Here is an 18612-nt window from a genome sequence, read left to right on the forward strand (position 1 = left end):
TTCCACCTGATTTCTCAAGTTTCTTCAAAGAAAAGAAAACATAAATAGGTTGTCTGTTTTATTCAGGCTATCTTAATCTGTCTCTATTTTCTGAAAAAACAGAAACCGAGACAATGCTTATTTCGAATTCGTTTGGTTAATTCACAACAACTAGCATGATTTTTGATTGTTGTTATTTTGGTAAGTTTTCCTCAAGAAAAATAGTTTCATGAATGTAAAAACAGGACATGAAAAAACAATGAGCTATTCAAAGAGAAAACAAAACGATTAAAATAACACTATTACAGGCTTAATATTTGTCTTAACATGCTGACTCCATTTTTCCAGAGTGTCTGACTTTATATCGAATTAATTAAAAAACTTTTTGCCACAAAATAAGTTTTTCAAAAAAAAGTAAAGAACTCCATTAAACCAAAAATGAGCAAAAATAGAATCAAATAATCTACCAAGCGTAAAACCACCACACATCAGCATCCATCAATAAATGAAACCCAAAACAAAGAGAAATTAAAATAAATAACGAGAGACAAACTTAAAACGAGCAGAAATTAATATGAGTAGGATTCTAAACCCCTATGCTTTCTAAAAGCAAGAATATAATTTGTACTTTACTGAAAAAATGTGCATTGTCAGTTTAATATACATATGATTATGCTGATATTTATTCCTTAAAATCTTGATCAATTTTTGATTTCTTAAAGTTATAAAAGTGAAAAAATTGAAAAGAATTTTTTTCAGTTAAGCGCAAATTATATTCTGTCTTTTAGAAAGCACAGGGGTTTTGAACCCTACTCCTATTAATTTCTGCTCGTTTTGAGTTTGACTCTGTTATTTATTTTAATTTCTCTTTGTTTTGGGTTTCGTTTATTTATTGATACTGATATGTGATACTTGTATGCCTGGTAGATTGTTTGATTCTATTTTTGTTAATTTTTGGTTTAATGGAATTCTTTACTTTTTTTGAAAAAAAAAACTTGTTTTGTGGAAAAAGTTTTTTCAAATTAATTTCTGCTCGTTTTGAGTTTGACTCGGTTATTTATTGTAATTTCTGTTCGTGTTGGGTTTTATTTATTTATGGATGCTGATTTGTGGTAGTTTTGCGCTTGGTAGATTATTTGATTCTATTTTTGTTATTTTTGGTTTAATGAAGTTCTTTACTTTTCTTTGAAAAACTTATTTTGTTGAAAAAGTTTTTTTTAATTTATGTTTGTTTTATATTGACATAGTCTTTTCCAGGAAAAAAGAAAAAAGTAGATTAAATCTTTTTGGTTTTTTCTTTAAGAATTTATAGTGAGGCCCGCTATTTGTATGCTGTAGAAACTTTTTCAACAATTTTCAACAACATACAGCTTTTTGAAAATCTGGACACCAATAGTAATGTTTTATTTAGTTTCATACCTTCTCTAGTTGACCTGAAAAATAAAACTTAATACAATTTGTAAAAAATTCCATCTATGCTCTTTGACAGCTTGGATACACTTACATTCATTTGATTTAGTTAAATTTTAAGAACAAAAGTAGCTATAGAAGTAGCCCCGGCAGTTTGAACATAATACCCTCAGCTGTTCTTGGGATATTGCTGAGATGTCTTATTGACAACCAGCATACACACAGTGCGTTTTGATTTAAAATTAAGGCAATATTTAGTTTTTAAACATAATGGGCAAATTGCATACTGTGACGGGTTTACCTACGCAATAGCCCTAAAGATACAGTTACAAGACCGTTCAGTTATACCAAACAAAATGGATATTTTGAAATTTTGATTGGAAGTGTTTGGAAAATTATGAGTTAGAGAGGAGGGCTGATTGGCCTCCAATCACTTTTGATCCTTAAAAAGGGTACAAGAACTTTGATTTTCTAATAAAAATAGCTCCTTTAGAATATCAACGACATTACTAGCTATTATATATCAGCGCTGCCAATATGTCCTTTTAATACTTGCATGCACACAGTTTTTTTGTTAAATTGAAACTCCCCCTAAACGTTTCAACTTAATGCCCTTAGTGTCATTAGTTATAGCAACCGTAGAACTAGTATTAAAAGTATAAACATAGTATCTTCTGGCTAGTTCAAAATTCGTCACAACTAACCCTGAAAAGTCTAACTGAATAATGTAAGTTAATATTGTTATATGTCTTTGTCACCCTTTTGGCAATCTACATGATCATAGTTCGTTTTGATTTAGTTTAACATCTGCCAAAAATATTCTTTCAAAGCCTCACCTTAATCCCTTAGGTTTTGTAGAGCAATAGTAGCATTAGTAGCAGTATGCACATAGAACCTTTTTTTTTTTTTTTTAACATCCGCTTCAACACACAATGAAACTTTCAAATTAATACCATCAACCGGTCCTAAGGATAGCTGATACGTCCTCTTGACAACCTATGTGGGCATAGTGTGTTTCGATTTATTGCAATACAATTTCAATATTGCCCAAATTTTCACCTTAATAACCTTGGGTTTATTAGCAGTAGTAGTAGCACCAGTAGTTATGGTAGTAGTAGCAGTAATATTAATAGCAGCAGTAGTAGCAGTTGTAGGAGTGGAAGAAGTAGTATTATGAAGCAAATGTTGTCTTTTGGTTAGTTCAGCATAACCCAAGACAGGCCTTGTAAATTTTATTTTAAACACAAAACTGTTCCTAATATATGGCAGATATGCCCATTTGACAACCTGAATACGAATGGAGGGTTGTCATCCGTACAACAGAAATGAGAGTTTCACTTTCATACCCTTAGGTACCGCTGTAATAGCAGTCACAGCAGTAGTCTTACTACTCAACTTAATACAATTAGCCATTGCTATGGTATTGTCGGTATGCCCTTTTGATAATCTCTGTATTCATATACTTCTTGAAATTTTCATTTTAATGTTGAGATGTAGTATTTGGAGCAATAGTAATAGTAGTAGTAGAACTGGTAAATGTTGCAGTGGTAGTAGTATTAGTATTAGTGTGCATGTATTGCCTTTTGGTCAATGGATCTTCCCCTTTTAAGCATTCCCTGAGAGTTCCAACTTACTACACAAATCAATTCTTAAGATACGGTATTTGGACAATCTAAATGCACGTAGTATCTTTTGTTAGTTCGAATTTGCCATTAAAATTCTCTCAAGTTTTAACTGCATAGACTTAGCTTTAGTAGTACTATTATTACAGCAGTGTCGGTGGTAGTAGAAGCAGTTGCAGTGTTAGTGTTGCATTAGTAGTAGTAGTCACAACAGTATTAATAGCGGTAGTAGCATGTGCATATTGCCTTTTGGTCAGTTGGACATCGCTTTCATGATGCCCCAGAGGTTTCACCTTCAAACGGTAAGCCGTTCCCAAAAATTGTTGATGTGCGCTTTTGACGCCCTTTTCACCTAAATACTCTAAGCCTTACAAGTTGTTGCAATTGAAGTAGTAGTTGGAGCAGCTTAGTAGCAGTAGTAGTATTAGTAAAAGTAGTAGTTGTATTAGTGTTAATAGTGACATGCATATAATACCTTTTTTGTCAATTGATCTTCGCCTTTAAGTATTCTCTGAAAGTTCAAACTTAATACCAAAATCCATTCATGAGATACGCCCTTTTGACAATCTGCATGCGCATAGTGTGTTTTCGATTTAGTTCAAAATCCCTCTCATATTCGGCCAAATTTTCACCTTCACACGTGTAGCCTTAATTGTACTAGAATCATAGTAGTAGTGGTAGTAGTAGTAACAGTAGTAACAGCAGTATTAATAGCAGTAGTAGCAGGTACATTTAGCCTTTTGGTCAACTGAAAATTCCACTCCTGATGCCCCTGAAGTTTTCTCTTGATACAATAAGCCATTCCAAAAGTATTGTTGATACGCAGGTAAAAGCAATGAGTATACAAATAATATGTCCTGATTTAAGTAAACTTGCCCCTCAACATTACTTCGGATGTTTGTTTCAATATCCCCAGCCTTAAAAGTACTCGCTACAGAAGTAGTAGTTTTAGTGACAGGAATGGTAGCAGCAATAGTAGTTGTGGTAACAGTAGAAGCAGTGGTAGCCGTAGTAGTAGCAGTAGCGTGCAAATATGACCTTTTTGTTCAATTGATCATCTCCCTTATCATTTCCTGAAAGTTTCAAATTAATATATTCAGTGTTGGAACCCTTGGTCCCAGTTTTTTTAGATGAATGTCCCTCCCAGGTTCATTTCTTTTGGCCCCTTAATTATTTTCCTTCCCCGAGTAATAAATATTAATTTTCCTTTTATTTTTGTGACGCCATTTTGGGTCTTTTTAATTGCGTACGTGTTTAATAGACCACGAGGTAAGAAATTGTGCAGTTAGGGAGATTGACCAGTAAGTTAGTAAGTCCTAGGAGTGGCTGGAAAGATTCATTTACCACCCTTGTAAACCCCTTTCACATCACGCAGCTAGCGGACTGGGAAAAAGAGTCCTTTTTAGTTCAGTTCTTATATACAACGTGTTGTGAATACAGTAAGGTTTCTTTATGTACTCTTTTAAATTTTCAGCTTAGGTCGAAATTAAAGAGATAGTTAGAAAACCTTATCGGTAAATTTTGGCTTTAATGTGGCCATAGACCATCCGATCACGTTAGTATACGGAACCGTTGGAATAACCGCGGAAATCCAACTAATTTGGGGCCGACGAGGGATTTCCCCTCCAGTAAGTGGCAAAGCAACTCTTTGCGCCATTTCTGTCTCTAAAAGTGGTGACCCCCGTACATTACACCTCCAATAAGTGGTGCCAGCGGTACCCACACATCCAATAAGTGATGGCAGCAATTTAAGGTCCTATCAGTAAAGCTGATAATAAAAGAATTCTGCGTTTTCGAAGAGACGGGTTAATTTGGCCTAGAAAGTAGCCTATGGTGGGTACATATATAAAAATCGTAAAGAGAAAATTTTTATCTGAGCTGTGCCTAGTCGGATAATAATAGGTAATAAAATTTAAGAATCAATAAATCACGCGAATAATTAACTTGTGAGACAAGGGAGGCTGCGCCACCCACAGATAATCGACAAATTAAAAGGAAATAATTTTTCACGAAAGGATAAAAAGAAATATTGATAAAAGGATTTTCATTTGAACGAAAGACGTTAAATAAACCTTGAAATAATGGCGGACAAACGAAGAATTCAGACAAGATCTACCGCGGTAAAACAAAAATCGGATTCAGACACACAATTGTATGCGACTCCCGCTGGAAATACCCTAAGAAAAACACCATCAGATAGAACCATATATCACTCAACAGGTGAAATAGACATTTCTGTGACATGTGAAGAGGATATCTTCAAACCAAAAGCAGTAATAGAGCGATCCTCGGTACGAACCAGAGAAGAAGAGAAAATTCTAAGACAAATGCAGAAAGAATTACTCGCAGATAGAGAAACCCGGACAAAAGAAACAGTGACGATAATACATGAGGAAAAATCATTACATGAAAGAACGGGTATAACAAAACAAACTCACCCTTCAAAGAAGGTACAAAAAGTAGGGGAGTTGGGGGGAGAAGAAAATATTATACAACGAGCAGACTCAGAAAACGAATTAAGAGAATATAAAGACAGTGATATTCAGAGTAGGCCAAGTAGCAGGAGTAGTAGAAGTTCAATTTCCAGCAGGAGCTCACGGAAAAGCACTAAAATATATATGACACATCAACTTTTAAATTTCATAGAGAAAGAAAGATTAGCCAGAGTACGAAAAGAGGAGGAAGATAGAGAACAAAGAGAAAGAGATAGAATAGCCAGAGAAAAAAAGGAGGAGGCAGACAAAGAGGAAAGAAAATACATAATGGAAATGATTGCAGGGAGAAATTACCAAGAGCCTCAGAAGCCGTCTACAATAGAAATAATTCAGGCAGTAAACCTTCAACCAATGAAAGGAAATGAAGATGTACATTTATACATATACAATTTTGAAAAAACGGCGGAATTAAGCGGATTACCGAGAGAAAATTGGGTGACAAGAATACAACCCCTCCTTAACTATAAAGCACAAATTGCATACAAAGCATTATCAATGGAATACTCAAAAGATTTTGAAAGACTAAGACAAGCCATTTTTGAAAAATTTCAACTCTTCCCCGAGGACTTTCAAAGAAGGTTTAGAAACGAAGGAAAACGAGACAACCAAACTTATAAAGAAAACGGGTACGAATTGAAAGATATGTGTTTAAAATGGCTAGAGATAGAAAACTATAAAATATTATAAGACCCTGAAGAAATAAAAGATAAGATAACGGAAATTAGTGAATAAAACAGCGATGGAACAATTCTTAGAAAATACCCATCCAAATATGATAATGTACTTAAAAGAGACAAACCCACAAACAATTAAAGAAATGTCCGAAATTAGCAGACAGGCACACTGAAATTAGAAGGGAGGCATTCCCCAAAAAAACAAGGCTAGGAAGTAATGGTAAGAAAAAATGCCAGTACAAGGAGAACAAAAAGAATTCTAGAGAAATAAGTGAAACGCAAGGATGAGTAGTAAACTACCATTGTAACTTAAGTGGCCATAATAGCACCAATTACCAGAATAAGTACGATCGACAGAACGAACGAAAGCACGAACAGTATGACGTTCCCCTTTTATAACAATAATAAACGAGGACATTATGCCTCAGACTGCTGAAGCGCGAGAAAAAATTCCGACAATAATTAGAGAACAAGGGAAGATGGGGCATACGGAAGACAGGACACTTCGAGAAATGGTCCATCTCGAGGTACTTGTGAAAAGTCTCAAACGTCTAAGAAAACCACATGGGTTAACAGCCAAGACACCAAAAAAACTTGCATATTGGAAAAATGACATAAAACATGTGATGAACTAAAGGGTAAATCAACAGAAATAGCTCTTGATTCCTGCAGCGACCAAACCTATGTACGGGAAGACTTGATAAAGAAAACCGACATAAATTACAAAAATAAAGTGGCATCGCTATACTACTATGGAGCAGAACATAAATGTCCGACAGCTCAGGTCATAATAGAATTAGCCATTAAAGAGGCAAATACGGTTAAAAAAGAATTAAAAGTAGGGGTTGTACCTACTCTTGCAGTAGACGTTTTATTAGGGGGAGATTTCGGAAATCGAAAACTTTCTTGCACTAAAAGCAACCTCCATGATAAAAAGAGTAAATGCGGTGACACGAAGTCAAGAAAAAAATTAAAGGGAGGCTGGGCCGCCCACTAATGAAAATGATGATCAGAATATACAAAACCCTTTCAATTTAACGACGAGATGTTCATAAAAAATGCAAAACTAAGAAAACCGAAAAGCTAAAAAAGGGAAGATAAAAAGGAATATAACCAAAAACAAGAGAAATTATTGACCATAGAAAAAGAGCCAGAAAAGACCAAAGAGGACCTAACCGAAACACTCAGAATAACTTCCGAAAAATTCGCAGAACTACAAACAAATGATAAAGATTGCAGAAAAATAAAACTAGCACTAACGAATCAAAAAAATCCGCAATCGAAACAGTTTTCCAACAATGGAAATCTACTTTACAAAATAATGGAGACTGGGGAAAACGCTAGAAAACTACAACTTTTGGTACCACATGAATTAAGGAAAGCGGTAATAAAGTTGGCTCACTCAAGCCCAACGGGGGGACACATGGGATCCCAAAGAACAAGAGATAGAGTCTTGCAGCGTTTTTGGTGGAAAGGATTAAAAAAAAGATATTATCAACTTTTGTAAAAGATGCAAAGATTGTCAAGTAGTTGCATACAAAAAACCAAATGAAAAAGTTCCAATGAAAAAAATGCCCATTTTCGGCAAACAACTTGAGAGAATTTCAATGAACATTGTAGGTCCACTTCCGAAATCTAGCGCGGGAAACAGATTCATTTTAGTTATTAATGATCTGGCTACGAGATACCCAGAAGCTATCCCAATGCGAACAGTAAAATCACCAAAAATCGCAGAAGAATTAGCGAAATATGTCTCGCGTCACGGAATCCCGAAGGAAATCTTAACAGATAATGGAACCAATTTTATATCGACATACATCCGAAAATTATACGAAATTCTCGGTATTAAGCAAGTATTAACTACTCCAATTCATCCTCAGACAAATAGAGTAACAGAAAGATTTAACAGAAACCTAATTAGTAAGCTGAGACGATTTGTAAGAGATGATGTAAATCAATGGGACAGAAAGCTTCTTTAAGTCCCTCTTGCATACAGGGAAACCCTACACCTAACTACAGGGTTTTCGGCATTTGAATTACTATATGGGACAAACCCAAGGGGGGTGTTAGACATTTTAAAGGAATCATGGGAGAATGAGGAGAAAAATGAAGAAACAGTGATAATCCACTTGCTATCACTACGAGAAAAACTGCATAAATACCATGAAATTGCAAAACAAGCACAGGGGAAATATGCAGACAAAACGAAAACATGGTACGATAAATCTACCCGAATGCGCGAATTCAAGGAAGGGGAGGAAGTCCTCATTTTATTACCGGACGGAAATAATAAATTGGAAGTGAGATGGAAGGGACCGTTTAAGGTGAAAAAGAAAATGAATGATATAAATTATATGATAGAATTAGATGGAGCAAGAAAAAAGGAAGAAGTTTACCATGTGAATTTACTGAGGAAATTTAACAAGGAAAATGAAAAAGAAAACCTCAAGGATCCGCAAAAGCGCTGTCTCATGATTTCGACCTCAGAACATGACGAGGAAAGTGCCCCTTTAGGTACAATAGACCCGGTAGAAACACATATAAACGCCATTGGAAGGGTTTCGGCAGAAACATATCTGAGCCAGGCTCAGAAATCCCAATTAAATAAATTATTCACGGAATTTGCAGACGTATTAACATACCAAATCGGAAAAACAGAAAATGTAGTACATAAAGATACTATTAAAGGACAAGAAAGCAATAAAACAATACCCGTACCGAATACCGGAAGCAAAAAGAAAAGAAATGAAAAAAGAAATTGACCGAATGCTCAAGTTAGGGGTGATAGAACCATCAAACTCAGAATATGCAGCGCCAGTCGTATTAGTCCCGAAGAAGGATGGCTCCATTAGATTTTGCGTGGACTATAGAAAACTGAATAGTATTTCCGAATCAGACGCGTATCCAATACCAAGAATGGACGAAATTCTAGAGTCAGTTGGCTCCGCAAAATTTATATCAATTTTAGACTTGAGAAGGGGATATTGGCAAGTAAAAATGGACCCAGATGATTCAGCCAAAACTGCCTTTATTGCTCCATTTGGGTTGTACCAATTTAGATACATGCCATTCGGACTAAAAGGGGCACCAGCAACATTCCAAAGGCTAGTAGATTATATTTTAAACTCCTTACCCTATACAAGAGCCTACTTGGATGATATTATAGTATTTTCGAACTCGTTCAATGAACATCTAATCCATATGGAACAAGTATTAACTAGGCTGAGTAGAGCAGGACTAACTTTGAATGTAGAAAAATGTAAATTAGTACAGTCACAGACAGAATACCTGGGGCACAAAATAGGAAACGGTATAATAGCCCCATTAAGGAAAAAACAGAAAAAATTAGAAACGCAGCAGTTCCGACCACAAAGAAAAAAGTTCGGTCATTTTTGGGGTTGGCAGGATATTATCAAAAATTCATACCAAATTTTGTAACGATTGCTACACCTTTGACGGAGTTAACAAGGAAAGGGGCCGTATACCCCGTTAAATGGTCACAAATTGAACAAAATGCATTTGATACACTGAAAAATGCTCTTTGTAGGGAAAGGATACTGTAAAATCCAGATTTTTTCTTACCATTTGTGCTACAAACTGGCAGTTCAAATTCCGGATTAGGGGCAGTTTTATTCCAAAATTTAAGATAGGGAATATCCAATCACATTTAAACCCAGGAAGCTATGAAAAGCAGAATTAAATTAAAGTACAATTGAAAAAGAATGTCTTGCGATAGTTTATGTGGTCAAAAAACTGGACTATTATGTATATGGGCGAAAATTTACAAGAGTGACAAATCACAAACCATTGAAAGTTATAAAACGCCTAAACAAAGTACATGAAGATTATCATGATATGCCATGTGCCTACAGGAATATTACTTCGAAATAAAATCAAGACCAGCGGCATATCATGGGAACTCTGACGTCAAGTCCAGAGTGGAATAAAGAGATATGTAAATATTAGGGGAAAAACAAAATGTTGGATGGGCTGTGCCTTGAAAACATAGACAATAAGGGGGGGGGGGGGAAAGAGGGCAAAAGACCCATGGGGAATAAAACAAGATGGTTACAAAATAGAGATGAATGACCTACAACGGGTGGGGGAAAGTCGGGAGATATTAAATGTCGAGTCGGATTGGAAAAATTTGGAAATGAATCTGAGATTAGTATTATCAATACAAAAGATATATCGATCCTTTATGAGGGGGAGGAATCCCTTGGGGAAGATCCCCTCCGGGATTTCGCAAAAGATAGCCCTTTTCCTCAATGCACAACTGGCAGACAAGTTGTAATCCATTTACCGAAATTTTGCCTTTTTGATCTGAAGTCCTTGGGGGATACTCTATCTCAGTCACTGGATACTTCACCCAAACCATTGTCCAGTAACCCTATTCATAGTTATTATTCTTCATGGGAATCGACAATTATTTCCGGCAAATTGTATTCAGTGGGAGATGTACCCAAATTTCACTTTCAATTAGCATCAACGAATATTCTTCATTTAATTATCCCAGGGAGGGACCCCCCCCCCCAAAAAAAAAAGGCGATTCATGGTTCGCTCAAAATGTTACTACATTCCCAGTACCCTTATCATTTTCACAGGCCTTTGTATTTTCGACCTTAAATTATTTGAAATTATGCCAAGGGGCAATTTACTTTTTGATTGAGATTTGGGGTTGTTTCCACAGATGGAAATTAAGAGGCTAGTGCAGCCAAATTTTTCATGATGGCTGGCATCATCATATGTGCCAGAAACTGATTCTCTGCTCCTCTCAAATGTAAATTCGTGACAGCAAGAAAATTTTTGTTTTTAATTTGTGCTGTGCACAATGAATTCATACGAATCTTGGGGACTTCGATTTTCGAGACCAAATGCGGATGTTAGACGATCTAGACCATGGTGGTTTCTACAATGGAGACGTGGGGATGGCGACGAATCCTGAGCCAAGCGGTGAAAAGAGAGAAGATACAAATTTAGTGATTTTAAGTTTGGTGTTATTTATTTTATGTCTGAGTTTCCAGCCAATCCACCGGGGATGCGGACCATTTATCTTAGGAGGGAGGTGTTGGAACCCTTGGTCCCAGTTTTTTCAGATAAATGTCCCTCCCAGATTCCTTTCTTTTGGCCCCTTAATTATTTTCCTTCCCCGAGTAATAAATATTAATTTTCCTTTTATTTTTGTGACGCCATTTTGGGTCTTTTTAATTGCGTACGTGTTTGATAGACCACGAGGTAAGAAATTGCGCAGTTAGGGAGATTGGCCAGTAAGTTAGTAAGTCCTAGGATTGGCTGGAAAGATTCATTTACCACCCTCGTAACCCCTGTCGCAGCACGCGGCTAGCGGGCTGGGAGAAAGACTCCTTTTTAGTTCAGTTCTTATATACAACGTGTTGTGAATACAGTAAGGTTTTTTTTATGTACTCTTTTAACTTTTCAGCTTAGGTCGAAATTAAAGAGATAGATAGAAAACCTTATCAGTAAACTTTGGCTTTAAATGTGGCCATAGACCATCCGATCACGTTAGAATACGGAACCGTTGGAGTAACCGCGGAAATCCCACTAATTTGGGGCCGACAAGGGATCTCCCCCTCCAGTAAGTGGCACAGCAACTCTTTGCGCCATTTTCGCCTTTAAAAGTGGTGACCCCCGCACGTTAAACGTCCAATAAGTGGTGCCAGCGGTACCCACACATCCAATACTCAGTCATTCCTGAGTCACACCCTTTTGACAACCCATACGCACATAACGTTTTATGATTTAATTCATCACTCCCTTAAAGACTCATTTTATTGCCTTTCGTATTTTGGGAAACTACAAGTCAAACAGGCATACCTTTCCTCAATAACATATACTATATGCAAAGAATGAAGAGATTGCCTAACTTACAGCTCTTGCCCTGGGGCCTCGGGGGGGGGGGATTACGTCCCCAAACATATAATTACTGAACCTTTCAACAATGCTGAAAAAAATGATGTCTCAAAACTTTGTTCGGATGCTTGTTTTGGGAAATGATGGGCGTGAGGAGGTTGCTAATATTAGCATACTTTTTTGTGTGTCAATTCAAATAGGTTAATGTTCAATATTTGTCAAAAAGTCTATCAATAAAACCGACAATTTTATGCCTGACGCTTAAAAATCGATTTCATTTTGAATTAAATAAGTTACCATCTTTGCACAAAAGAACAAATATGTCTCAGTTAAACATGAATCAAGCCCAAGTTAGGTTTTAAGCCAAGGGAAAATTATTAGTCAGTGATCCAAGGCTCGCTATCGTTCAAAAAAAAAAAGGGAGCGGGTGGCTCATATCAGCCGCAGTTGGTTTGATGGTGCGTTTCAGGGTAATCGGAGGCGCTGATAACGAATGTCGGGGTGCACAAGTTCGCATGCGTGTAGAACATGGTCACTTTAGCCTATAAAGTCAAATTTGGCCTATAACGACGTCATACCGCTCTTAATTTTTTTTACACGGTAAAATAAACTGACAACTTTATAAACTTGACATATTCTGAATTCTAAGAATAAGTACTTTCATCTGGCATTTTTAGTTTTTCCACACGGCCTTTATTTTTTTGGTTAACCCCTATTTAATTTCGGAAACAAAGTCATTTAATACACATTTTCTTGGGGTTTTTGGTTTAATTGAAATGTTTGCCTACACAAGTATATTTTTTTATGGTTTATTTGAATATTACTTGCAATTACGAATCAAACTATGTGTTTCTTTTCCAACAAATATGAATTTTTGAGCTACTATTTATTTTTTCTAAATAACGTCATAGCTTTTCGAAATTGGCCTACAACGACCAAGTTTTTTAGCTTTAAAAAAAAAGAAAAAAAAAATGAAAACCAATCAAACTGCACATCATTCGAACTGTCAGAATGTCTTTTACACGTTGTTAATCAAAACAAAGTCGAGACTTGAATCTGAAAGAATATTTAAACGTTTGAACAAGACAATTCCCCCCCCCCCCCCAAAGAAGATTTTCTGAATAGTGGCGTTTTACTCGAAATATTTTCAACACAACCAATAATTTTTATCCCACCAAACGATAGATCACTATTTTCTGAATCAAATCATGTATTTACGTTCTATAAAACTAATATTTTAACCCGGAAAAAAAGCAACAGATGCCACGTTCTGGGATCGCATGCGCAAATTTGGTTTCCACAGCAATAAAAAAAGCCGAGCATCTTACATATCGGGTTTTAGTTGCATAAAGTACTTAGCCATAAAAGGCTAATTTCTCCTTTATAGGCTAAAATATCCTTTATAGGCTAAGTTCTACATTAGTGGAGCATGTGCACCCCGATATTCGTTTTAAGCGCCTTAGATTACCCCGGAATCCGTACTCAAACCAACTGCAGCTGATGTGAGCCACCCCCTCCCATTTTTGAATGATAGCGAGCCTCGGATCACTGACTGTTGCATAAAGTACAGAAACCTACGACATAAAAGGAAAAGATTTAGGATATTTATCTGATCTAGCTATAGGTAAGGATTCCGGCAACAACTATTTTAGGGGGTGTCAGTTGTCTTGCGTGAGGTAAACCCTGTTGGTAAAACTCGTTCTGAAGCATGTAAACAGATAGGAGATGCGTTAGACAGTAATGCTCCACTTTTCTCAAAGCACAACGAGTCCAGATACAAAGTGAGAAACCAATGCCCCCTAATCAGCTGTTTAGATCTTGCTTGCATTGATAAGAACTATATTAATGCTGAAGAATGTATAGACAATGGGACCGGCTTGAATACCGCAAGCGAGGATAGTTCGATTTTCTTCGCCCTCAAGAATCGTAAACACGCTGTAGCCTAACTTAACAATCTAGAAGAAATGCTGCGCCTGTTTAAAAAATTATTAAAAGCTCAAAGGAGTCTTGTGATTGACAATTGTTTTGTTAGAAAAACAACCGAGCCGTTTTGCAGCATTGCATGCGATCTGGCTTTAGAGTCGACCGTGAATCTGGACATCAAAGGTCATCAAGGAGTTTCTGGTATTATTGATGCGACAACGAATGAAAATGCCAGGGATCGATACCTGGCTACTCTCCCCTTTCGCGCAGCAGTCACCAGAACGCTGAAAGCAAGCCTGAATATGAATGACGAGGGAATGAAGCATCATAAAGATACCACTGCGTTTACGAATTTGACAATAAAAGGCAGAAATAGGGTTATGGACTTGGTAGAGTTCTTCGGAAACTCATTCAAGACGACGAGAACAGAGCAGCACAACTTTATGACAGGGGATACAGCTCCTGAAGCCGTAGAAAATAGTCTCTTGAACTTCCGAGACATTAGCTTCGAGGCCATGAGCTCGTATCTCGAAGGGACATCCACGAAAGTAAAAGTTGGCATAGTGCAAACTTTGGTGGAAACCAAATTCATGTATGCGATTGCAGAATCTGTTTTTTCCCTGGTTAAAAATATTAGCTGTATAGAATGTAAATACATAATTTGATTCAGAAAAGAGCGATCTATCGCTTGAATGAGATATAAATTATAGATCGTGTTGAAAATATTTCGAGTAAAACGCCACTATTGAGAAATTTTTCTTTTTTTTGGGGGGGGGGATTTTCTTGTTCAAACGCTTATATATTCTTGCAGATTCAAGTCTCGACTTTGTTTTTATTAACAGGGTGTAAAAGACATTCGGACGGTTTTAATGATGTGCAGTTTGATTCGTTTTCTTTTTTTTAACAGCTAAAAAAATTAAAAAAAACTTTTTAAATTTAAAAATTTAAATTTTTTTTAAAAAACCTTGGTCATTGTAGGCTAACTTCTGAAAGCTATGACGTAATTTAGAAAAAATAAAACTACAGAAAAAACGAAAAAACTAAGAAAAAGTATATTAAAAAACCCTGCTTTCAAAATTAAATAAGGGTTATTTAAAAAAAATAAAGGTTGTAGGGAAAAACAAAAAATACCAGGTAAAAGTACTCATTCTTAGGATTCAGTATATGTCAAGTTTATAAAGTTTTCAGTTATTTTACCGTGTAAAAAAAAAAAAAAATCAAGAGCGGTATGACGTCGTTATGAGCCAAATTTAACTTTATAGGCTATAATGACCATGATCTACACGCTTACGAACTTGTGCACCCCAATATTGGTTATCAGCGCCCCCAATTACCCTGTAGTCCACCCTCAAACCAACTGCGGCAAATGTGAGCCACCCTTGAAAGATAACGGTCCCTGGATCACTGACTATATACAGATCTAGCAATAGCAAAAAGAAAATACGAGGCCAAACCTACCAAACCAATCAAGTAAGGGCTGATTGCATCACCAAGGGCCTTACCAGTAAAAATTTGAAAAGCAGAGGCAGTTGATCGTCGTGTAGGAACAACCACGTACTAAAAAAAGAAACAAAATAAGAAAAAAATAATATTCGTAATTAAAAAAAAAACAAATAGAAAGAGTAGATTGTTCGCTATATTTATCAACCGCCCTGTTTTTGAAAGTACCATTGTTTAAGTATTTTTATTAAACGGCGTTTTTTGTATTTTCATGGGGAAATAAAAAAAATGCATTCCGCAAAATGTTGAAAACTACACTTTAGCCCCCCCCCCTCTACATTTCCGTGATGTATCATATACTAGACCATGTGAACAACATCGTATTAAAAAGAGGATGAAAAACTAGGAGGAAAAAAATCACAGTTAAAAAAATAGAAAAGAAAAAAAAAGTAGATCATGCGCTATAATATTTATTTCCCCACTTCCCGCTAGATTTAGAAAAAAATACCCCTGCTCTGGTAGTTTCATTGGAAATGGCGTTTTTTTATTCCATAAAAAATTGACCCCCCCCCCTAAATTTTGAAAACTACGTTTTTGCCCCCCCTCCCTCCGGCCCCCTCTCCCTTAAATTTGTGTAAATAGAAGCAACTGCTTTTAGTTTAATTATATTTTCATTAATTGGAATAACCACATGTATTGGGTCATACAAAATTAAAAGACGACGGACTAAGAAAATAAACAAGAAATTCACTACAAATAAAATAAATCATTGACATAATAAAGCCTTAGCAATATTAAATAAAAAAAAACAAGTTTTTTAAACTGAAAGTAAGGAGCGACATTAAAACTTAAAACGAACAGAAATTATTCCGTATATGAAAGGGGCTGTCCCCTCCTCACCGCCTCGCTCTTTACGCTAAAGTTTTTTATTGTTTTAAAAAATAAAGTTGTGAGACAGAGTCAAACTTTAGCGTAAAGAGCGAGGCGTTGAGGAGGGGACAGCCCCTTTCATATACGGAATAATTTCTGTTCGTTTTAAGTTTTAATGTCGCTCCTTACTTTCAGTTTAAAAAACTTGTTTTTTTATTTAATTTCTGATCGTTTTTTAGTTAATGCAGCTTTTATTTTGGCTCGCCGTCATTGAATAAGCAAACAAAATTTGCATAAAAATTTTACTTTTCTTTTGCTAAATGGCTGTCTCTAAATTTGGTTCTGACGTAATTTACAAATTAACTTACGTAACGAACTTCTATATTCGCATATTTTTCTTCTGGCAAAAAAATGCAAAGTTGCAGATTTTTGCAGATATGAGCTTGAAACCTATGTAATAGGGTTTTCTGATACGCTGAATCTGACGGTGTGATTTTCATTAAAATTCTTTCACTTTTAGGGGATGTTTCCCCCCTCTTTAAAAAATCAGGTGAGTTTTCTGAGGCTCGTAGCCTTTGATGAGTAATGCTAAACTTAATAAAATTCATATATTTAGAATCAGCATTATAAGCCCATTCTTTTGATACATTTATTGACATCAAAGTTCCGTTTTTAAAGTTTCGCTTACTATTGAGCCGTATCGCTTGTTTTTTTTATTGTTTTTTTTTATTACGTATATGTTATTACGTATATGATGGGGTTCTCCCCTTAGTCAATACCACGCTCTTTACGTCAAAAGTTAAAAAAATTTAAATCCACAAACCCCTGACTCACAAAGGCCGTTTAATTAGAATAGATAGCTCTTTTGAAAGCACTAAAAAAAAAACTGTAGCGTAAAGAGCGAAGGATTGACTTGGGGGAGAACCCCTCATATACGTAATAATTTCTGTTCATTTTAAGTTCTAATGTTGCTTCTTACTTTCAGTTGAAAGTACTTGTTTTTTTTTAATTTAATTTCTGATCGTTTTTTAAATAATGCTTGGAAATCCGGCGCCCCCTTCATAGAAATGTCCCTTACCCCAAAGAAACATCCTCCACGGAAAGATTTTCCAGAGTAACCCCCTCCTCCAGCCCTACGCCCCCCCCCCACCAGAAAAAATTCTTCCTGAAAATGTCTGTATACTTCCCAATACCCAATACAATATGTAAGCAATGGGCAAAGTTCATAACTTGCAGCCCTTCCCCTGGGAACTGTGGGGGATTAAGTCATCGTAAAAGACATATTTATTAGATTTTCGACTATGCTAAACACAATGGCAATCTCAAAATTTTAATTGAGTGACTTTGAGAAAAAATGAGAGTAGGAGGGGGCCTAGTTGTCACTCCATTTTTCTTTGTCACTTAAAAAGGGCACTAGAGCTTTTAATTTCCGTTCAAATGAGCCTTCTTACGGTATTCTACGACCACTGGGTCAATACGATTACCCCTGGGGAAAAAAAAACAAAAAAAACAAACAAATAAACACGCACCCGTGATCTTTCTTCTGGCAAAAAATGCAAAATTCCACATTTTTGTAGATAGGAGCTTGAAACCTCTGCAGTAGGGTTATCGGATACGCTGAATATGATGGTGTGAATTTCATTAAGGTTTTATAACTTTTAGGGGGTCTTTCCCCCTTTTTTCGAAAATCAGCCAAATTTTCTCAGGCGCGTAACTTTTGATGGGTAAGATTAAACTTGATGAAAATTATATATTTGAAATCAGAATTAAAATTTGATTCTTTTGATGTATCTATTGGTACCAAAATTCCGTTTTTTAGAGTTTCGGTTACTATTGAGCCGGGTCGCTCCTTACTTACAGTTCGTTACCACGAACTGTTTGATAGTTCGAATTTTTTTTTCCAGTTCTTTAAAAATGACCTCTTAATCACAATCAGTTGATCAGTTGAAAAACTTGTTTTTTTTTATTTAATTCCTGATCTTTTTCTTTAATAATGCTGGGAAATCCGGCGCCCCCTTCTTAGCAATGTCCCTTCCCCCATGGAAACTTCCTTCATGGAAAGATCCTTCCATATTGCCCCCGACCCTCTCCGTCCCCCCCCTACCAGAAAAAATCTCCTCTGAAAAAGTCTGTATACTTCCCAATAACCAATACTATATGTTAACAGTGAGTAAAGTTCATAACTTTCAGCCCTCTCCCTGGGAACTTTGGGGGATCAAGTCATCCTAAAAGACATATTTATCATATTTTCGACCATGCTGAACAAAATGGCTATCTCAAAATTTTGATCTGGTGACCTTGTGAAAACAATGAGCGTGGGAGTGGGTC

At 36.1% G+C, this 18612-nt stretch overlaps 2 protein-coding genes across 3 annotated transcripts in view; one reads left to right on the forward strand and one right to left on the reverse strand.

Moving 5' to 3' along the window:
* Positions 1 to 18612, forward strand: part of LOC148946249 (uncharacterized) — a 108132-nt gene that overhangs the window by 80782 nt on the left and 8738 nt on the right. The window lies entirely within an intron of this gene.
* spin (lysolipid transporter protein spinster) overlaps positions 1 to 18612 on the reverse strand; it is a 69519-nt gene that overhangs the window by 11611 nt on the left and 39296 nt on the right. For both annotated transcript variants that reach the window (XM_089098324.1, XM_089098323.1), the window contains exon 7: positions 15433 to 15531. In XM_089098324.1, coding sequence (XP_088954450.1) covers positions 15433 to 15531 — 99 coding nt within the window. The remainder of the gene's footprint in view (positions 1 to 15432; positions 15532 to 18612) is intronic.

The sequence above is a fragment of the Artemia sp. Qi Xiang Cuo genome, chromosome 12, assembly GCF_049724085.1.
Source record: "Artemia sp. Qi Xiang Cuo chromosome 12, ASM4972408v1, whole genome shotgun sequence".
In the NCBI taxonomy this organism is placed as follows: domain Eukaryota; kingdom Metazoa; phylum Arthropoda; class Branchiopoda; order Anostraca; family Artemiidae; genus Artemia; species Artemia sp. Qi Xiang Cuo.